This window comes from Montipora foliosa, chromosome 10, assembly GCF_036669935.1.
Source record: "Montipora foliosa isolate CH-2021 chromosome 10, ASM3666993v2, whole genome shotgun sequence".
In the NCBI taxonomy this organism is placed as follows: Eukaryota; Metazoa; Cnidaria; class Anthozoa; order Scleractinia; family Acroporidae; genus Montipora; species Montipora foliosa.
The window spans coordinates 8,673,246-8,680,691 of record NC_090878.1 but is presented as its reverse complement, the minus strand read 5'-3'; the positions used below and the strand labels follow the sequence as shown (position 1 = coordinate 8,680,691).

The window sequence follows — 7,446 nt, the reverse complement described above, 5'->3', positions numbered from 1 at the left end:
CACCTTCGAAATTTGATTGTATCTCTAAAAGTTGCAAAACAGTTTTGTTTGGATAATTGAATTGTTACTATTTGAACTACATGCAAATTTCTCCAAACTAGAGTAGAGTCAAACTGTAATTGTCAACCTGGTTGCAATGTGCACCTTAATATGTCTTAATTTTGCAGCTCTGGTCACGCGAAATGAGCAGATTGGGTATCATTGTATTCAAATATGAGAAAGGAGAAGTAAAGTGTGTCATGGCTTAGTCGAAAAGAACCGTTACACCTTAATTAAGGAAGATATTGCTTTTGTTATTCAAATGTGCCAACCACTGGAACAAAGGACCCTTTGTTTCGACAGCCAATGAGGCTCTGGTTGGCACGTTAATCACAATAGGTGACGTCAACGATATCTTCCCAATTGCTTTGTACATTCCCCAAGTGAACCTTGGATTCAATACAAAGAAAAATGTCATAATTAACTAGGACGGGTTGATTTACATGATGCACGCTCGCCTGGCTCAATATCTGCTGGGTGAATTTTATTCTGTTTTATCAGGAATGCTATTCTTCAATGAAAGAACCGTTGTTACACAGCTCCTGGTCGGAGGACGAAGGGAATGACTGTTATCTCGTTGGCATGAAAGCCTGGTTTTCACTAGCGGCGCAAGCACTAGCACAAGCATGACTATCTTAGGCCTGTTCCAAACGTCGTGCTACTGCCGTGCCGAACTCAAATGAAATTGTCATTTCGATTTAAGCACGGCAGTAGCACGACGTTTGGAATAGGCCTTATGCTAGTGAAAAGGAGCGTCGGCATTAGCACGGCATCCGTCATTTTGTTCAAAATGCTCAGCTAAGGGGAATCTGGAACGAGCCCTTTAGTGAATAAATTTCCTTCTGCTTTTGCCGCGTTCCGTTCTCACACGACGCAAGCGAACTCAAGCATAAGCGTAAGCACAAGGAAAAGGAAAAAAATTGATCCCCTTGTGCTTGCGTCGCTACCGAAAACTAGGCTTAACGCGCTCAAAGCATGTGTCTCCCATGAAACCAATAATGCATTCGAGCCCGATCAGACTATTAAATTTTCAGTCCTGACCTCCTCCAAATAACGGGATTTTCTTTTTTCAAAACAGAAAGCGATTATTTTTTTCAATTCAACGTTATTGGATTACCTGCAGTTTTTTACGCCGAAAAGAATTGGGCTTTGTTGGCTTATTATAAATTTTTACTGAAAATTGTAAATATTAGTCCTGATGCTTCAAATGTACTATCATGCTAAAATGGAGCAGGCTCTGACAAGCACACATGTCAATGCGGGGAGATATCTATACATATATGTATATATATTTATTTTCCTTTCATTTAATTCCTGTGGTAGTGGCCATCTCGAAAGCATTTGCTACTATGGCCACTACGCACTTTTCCACTTTTTCTCACTCAAGTGTAAGTAGTATGTTTACTTCTTTCCTTTAATTGTTACGTCCATTATTTATTTTTTGAAATAGTGCATAATAATAATAAATCTTGATAAAATCTTGAATCTTGGTCTTTTGGCTGAAAGATTGTGGTCATCTTTCAAATTATAAGTTAAACTTCCTAATGTTTCAGTTATCTTTTCCCTGTTCCCTGGCTGCAATATTGCTTTTCTTGGCACTCTTCTTTCGAATTCTTTTTCCCTCATGATTTCCATATTCAATTAAAGTATAATTTATGTGGTTAATACCCTCGTTCCAATCTTCTTCGTCCTTGCACGTGTGCGACGTTCAAAGCGTCCAAGCGGGCACGGATATCCAGACGTGTGGTAGACTCTGATTGGCTTTTATTGGTCATGTGGTGCATCTGGACCAATCGAAGCACACCACGCAGAAGGCCGGTGAAATTGTATTCAATACATGGTCGCTTGTCATGGTATTTTTGTAGACTGTTTTTCTGGAGAAGGAACTTCTTTAACTTGTATTCCTTAAATTATGGCTGTGTGTCCAATCGTCTTCTTGGCTTTGGTCTCTTGTGTTTTAGCGGAGGATCCAAAAATCTATTTCGTTGAAAAATTCGAAGGTAAGTTATGGTTAAATTCTTGCAAGTGGGCATACTGACTGGGTCGTAATTCAAGCAAGATTACCTTGAGAGGAATTGCTTTTCTGCTTCTTTAGACGAGAGTTACACAGATAAATGGGTTGAATCCACCTTCAAGGGCAGTGATGCTGGAAAGTTCAAGTGGTCGGCTGGAAAATTTTACAATGATGCAGATCTGGATAAAGGTACGTAAGCTTATTTCTAGCTTTTCGTCCTCCAACGCCGTTGAAAGCTCTGTGTTTGATTTGCACAACAAGAATTATACATCTGTAAAGCTGCTTTAATTTGGTTAAAATTGCTTTCAATGTGAATCGTTCATCCTGCAAACAGAATAACAGATGTTTTCAATCTGATTTACAGGTATTCAGACTAGTGAAGATGCTAAATTCTACGGACTCTCAGCGAAGTTTGATGAGCCTTTCTCAAATGAGGGAAAAACACTGGTGGTACAATTTCAAGTAAAACACGAACAAAGCATCGATTGTGGTGGTGGTTATGTAAAAGTACGTAAAAGACTTATGTTCTGTTTTCAAACGACGATAATTTTTTTTTTGTTTTTAAACAATTCCATTTATTTTGTCTTCACAACTAAGAATAGTAAGCAAATCGTCGGCAACATTCACCGGTGGGTCAGTTGGTTGAGCATCTGGCTGTCATGCGGCAGGTCGCGGGCACGAACCCCCGCCGGATCAACACTCAGGATCTTAAATTAACTGAGGAGAAAGTGCTGCCTTTGTAATTTCATTTGCAAATGGTAAGACTTTCAAGTCCTCTCGGATAAGGATTATAAACCGTAGACCCCGTCTCACTAATACCTTCTGTTCACAAATTCCCTGTGGGACGTTAAAGAACCCCCTCACTATTCGATAAGGGTAGGGGATGTAGTCCCCGCTGTTGTGGCTGTCCTGTTCTCTCCAGTAAAAGTGGCCTGCTCGGCACTGATGTCGTCTCCCAAAAGGCTTACGGTGTATGACGCCACCCAAGCAGAAAAGCCATAATTCAAAAAGGGACTTTGCAGACTGCTGGAAGATGTAGATCTATGTAGATTTGCTTGTAAGCAAAGCAGTGAGTCATAATCTTTTTTAATAAAACAAACTTTAAAATGTTGTTCACGTCTTCTTTTACCTGAGGTTTTTGATAGCTCACTCGATCAGAAACAAATGCATGGGGATTCACCATACCTCATCATGTTTGGTAAGCAGAAATGGAGAATTCTTGAAAGTTCAACTTGTAACCTTGATAGTTCAGGTTTAATGTTTTTGCTAATAAATAGTTAATAAATAGTTTGTTAATTCTATTGTTCACTTTCAAAGGGCCTGATATTTGTGGACCTGGGACAAAGAAAGTCCATGTTATCTTCAACTATAAAGGAAAGAACTTGCTTACAAAGAAAGATATCAGGTGCAAGGTATGTACAACAAAAGGAAGCATAGAAAAAAACTGAACTGAAAGCTTTTTTCCCACTCTGAAAAGAGTTGACCAAATTAGCATTAATTTGGTTCCTTTATCCTTTCCCATCTTTTAATTCATGCATTGGACACAAAAGGCAACACTGAAATTAAACAAAACTCAAGTCTAGGAAGTGTTGGTTACTGTTTTCTCAAATGTAACATGGTTACCTAGTGAGTCCTTTCTGCCCCTGGCTTTAGCTTGGAGTTAAGTGTCTTATATAGAAAACCTGGGAAGATACTCCCAACATAGCAGACAATATTGAGGGAGAGATTTGTGATGGTTTTTCTTTTCATATTCTCTGTTTGTGCTTTCACTAAAGAGTTAACAAATACTTTAAAAGGGCAATAGGGTTGCATACTAAATAACTTTGTTTTCCCTAGGATGATGAATTTACACATCTCTACACTCTTATCGTAAAACCTGACAACACTTATGAAGTACGCATTGATGGATCCAAAGTTGAAAGTGGTGAACTTGAAGCTGATTGGGACTTCTTGCCACCAAAGAAGATCAAAGACCCTGAAGCCAAGAAGCCTGAAGATTGGGATGACAAAAAGAAAATTGATGATCCTGAAGACAAAAAACCCGAGGTATAGCTTGTTCCTCTTACTCTTAATGAACGAGATGAGATGGAAGGTCAGTTTTGCCGGAACACTAGCATTTTTTTTATGGACCTTGTAAACCAAGTAGGAAGATAAAGACCATAGCTACATACTTAAACTTCACTTTTTAGTTAACAAATAAAAGCATCAACTTTAATAGTATCAACAAAAAGGAATTTATTTGTTGCTGATAAGAATGCAACCCTCTTGTTACAATTAATGAAAGCTTGAAACTTGTTTGGCTGTAAAAAAATGCGATAAAGCAATTCTTAAAATCATTTTTAAGATAAAAAAATTACTAACAAATTGCTAAAAAGCGTCGACGTTTCAACGTTTCAGTGTTTGTTGGTTTTCTGTAAACTTGAGTTTCAAGTTTAGTTCTGTTCTTGAAAATTTCAATGCCGATAAAAGGGATCTTGTTATCCACAGGAAGCTCCATCGTAAATGTTAGACTGGGGTCTAGGCCATTCAGGGTACTAAGAAACTCAGCAGCAGCATCAGCGCTAGGCATTCTAGCCAGGGTATCATCAATGTACCTCTTGTACAATTGGGGCATTTAACCATCGCGTGTAAGCTTTTCTTCAAGATGACACATGAAGACATTGGCCATTAGATGACCAAGGGCTGAAGACCAATTCACAATTTTAAGAAAGTGCCAGGGCAAATTTGATTGGCTAGTATTTGAAATGCTCTTCATCAAGAATCTTAAGCCCAATTTAAATACCCAGACAGACTCCATGCGTGCGAAACTTTTTGTTTAATTTTTTAATTATTATTTACCCACGTTTCAGCTTTTAATCAGCTATTGTTTTTTCAGTATTTACAGACCGAAACTCACTAACATATTTTGACTTGATAATGGTGTTTAGCTAACGTCGAAACGTCGTCGCTTTTTAGCAATTTTTTTATCTTAAATGATTTTAAGAAATGTTTTATTGCAATTTTTCATAGCCAAATGCTTTTCAAAATCACTTCTTGTTCGTATACTTGAAACTTGTTATATTGAAATTGCAGCACCGAAGCCTGATTTACCTGTAAAATCAAGGTCCAGCCAATTCTGACCTCTCCCAAGACTCAATTTTCCTGCTCTTGTATCACTAGAAAAGTGTGTTGTCTGTTTGAGTGTGCATTTTGAGCCTGACATTTGCCAGTTTTGACAGTGTTCTTTTCCCTGGGCTGGTCAAAATGTATGCATTTACAACTGATCATTGTAACCTTCCTTTGCTGTAATGATGGCAAGGAAAAGGGGATTTAGTCATCCCTCAAACTCATGGTGCTATCAACCATACATTCCTGTGCCATTAATTAATTTAAAATAGTTTAGATCCTTGTATGCTTCAGACTTTTGATGTTTTTTGTTTTGTTTTTCTACTCTTGAGGACTGGGATAAACCTCAACACATTCCAGACCCTGATGCAAAGAAACCAGATGACTGGGATGATGAAATTGATGGAGAGTGGGAACCACCAATGATCGATAACCCAGACTACAAGGTTGGTCAAAGATTTCTGCATGTGCAACTGAAAGTTGTATGCCACACAAAATTGTACTATCTGAGCTTTTGCCAAAGATTTAATCCATTCTTTAACTTTATGTAATTGGATAATTGCACAAATCATGATCTGTCTTAACTCTCTTGTGTTTGTTTTCCAAAGGGTGAATGGAAACCTAAACAAATTGACAATCCTAACTACAAAGGTGAATGGATTCATCCAGAAATTGATAACCCAGAGTATCAACCTGATGAGGCACTATACAAGTATGATGAAATTGGTGCTCTTGGTTTTGATTTATGGCAGGTAAGGTGGTATTCACTGTGCATGTACCCAGCTTTTAGCTTCCAGTAATTGTTTTTGTTCATGGAATATTCCCAAGGGCTTCGCCCACCCCCTTGCTATTTTACCTCTCTTAAAAATTAGGGTAACTGCATGTCATCTTGTTTTCTCACACGTGATTCTTTTCCTTTGTCAGGTTAAATCGGGAACTATTTTTGATAACATTCTGGTGACAGATTCAGTTGAGTATTCTGAGACATTTGCTAAAGAAACATTTGAAAAAACAAAAGAAGGTGAAAAGAAGATGAAAGATGAGCAAGACGAGAAAGAACGCAAAGAACGAGAAGAGGAAGAAAAGAAGGCAAAGGAGGAGGAAGATAAGAAGAAAGCAGAAGAAGAGGATGAGGAAGAGGAAGAAGAGGAGGTTGGTTTAAATTTCTTAACCCATTGACTCCTGGGTTAATCTTCTTGAAGGTTTTGAAATTGTTTTGTGTACACAGAGTGCCCTGTTTCATCCATAATATGGGGGAACTTAAACATTGTGTGGCATGGTGGTCTTAACTTTCCTTGTCTGTGAGTTGCTAGCTAAAAGAGAACATATTTGACCATAGAACCTTACTTTGTTACATCTCACTGCTCAAATCTCTTTCATCCTGGTTGTAATGGACCTTTATGTGTTATTTTTTTAATAAATGGAATGTTGTATTTGATAAAGGAGGAAGAAAGTAAAGAGGGTGAGGAGAAGCCAGAAGAAGAAGGAACTGATGAAGAACTTAAAGAAGAAGCTTCAAGCGAAGAATCTGCGGCTGAAGAAGAGGAAGATCAAACAACAGAAGAAGCAACGGCCAAAGATGAACTTTAATTGAATCCCAGCAATTAGGCATTTTTAATTCAAACAGAGAACTTAATAAGTACATCTTACAGAAGAGCCTGTGACCTAATTTTATGGTGGTTTAACAATATCTCTAGTTTCTGCATTTATTTCCTCTGTTTTGGGGTCAAACCCATACACGCAACCTTTGAAACCAACGCGATACTTTTTTCCATTCTCTTCTCCAATGGGTCACACGTGGTCTTATTGTCTCTAAAGAAAGACCCTTTGGTTATGAATTGCTACCCATTAATCCATCTTCCCACAAAAGTACTAAGTTTTTACTCCTGCTGTGATAAATGTCTTGTGGATTAAAAACAATAAAACATTCTTTTGTACATTTGTCAATCTCCCTGAAGGAGAAGAGCAGCCTCCTGTTGGTGTTTTGTCATGGGAAGATGTGAAGGCTAATCTCGCCCAGAAAACTTCATTAAACCAATTCAGTTCTATTTTAAGTTTAACAAAGGGTGAAAACATTGTACTTGTAGGGTATGAGCGAGTTCATCAAAGGAAATATATTTAATCCAAGCTCAAGTGCTCTACTAATGGGGTGACTACAAATCTACTGAAGTCAGAACTAATCAAATGAAACCTTGGTTTTGAAGGACACAGGAAAACTGGATTACCTGGGGGAAAACCTCTCAGAGCAAAGTATCAACAAACTCAACCCACATGTCTGGTGTCAATTC

The 7,446-nt window shown here is 38.1% G+C and overlaps 1 protein-coding gene across 1 annotated transcript; it reads left to right on the top strand.

Moving 5' to 3' along the window:
- The first annotated feature begins 1,805 nt into the window (after positions 1–1,805).
- Positions 1,806–7,097, top strand: LOC137973171 (calreticulin-like). The gene is made up of 10 exons (XM_068819932.1): positions 1,806–2,039; positions 2,135–2,242; positions 2,418–2,560; positions 3,188–3,251; positions 3,371–3,465; positions 3,890–4,099; positions 5,491–5,604; positions 5,767–5,910; positions 6,083–6,310; positions 6,602–7,097. Exons 1-10 carry the CDS (start codon positions 1,952–1,954, stop codon positions 6,746–6,748), a joined length of 1,341 nt encoding a protein of 446 aa, XP_068676033.1. The 5' UTR covers positions 1,806–1,951; the 3' UTR covers positions 6,749–7,097.
- The last annotated feature ends 349 nt before the right edge of the window (positions 7,098–7,446 follow it).

Bases quoted from the DNA above. Each gene is read 5' to 3' on its own strand.
- LOC137973171 (XM_068819932.1), top strand. From the start codon at position 1,952: ATGGCTGTGTGTCCAATCGTCTTCTTGGCTTTGGTCTCTTGTGTTTTA. The intron at 2,561-3,187 runs GTACGTAAAAGA...CTTTTACCTGAG, and splicing joins GTGGTGGTGGTTATGTAAAA to GTTTTTGATAGCTCACTCGA. The intron at 3,252-3,370 runs GTAAGCAGAAAT...TCACTTTCAAAG, and splicing joins ACCATACCTCATCATGTTTG to GGCCTGATATTTGTGGACCT.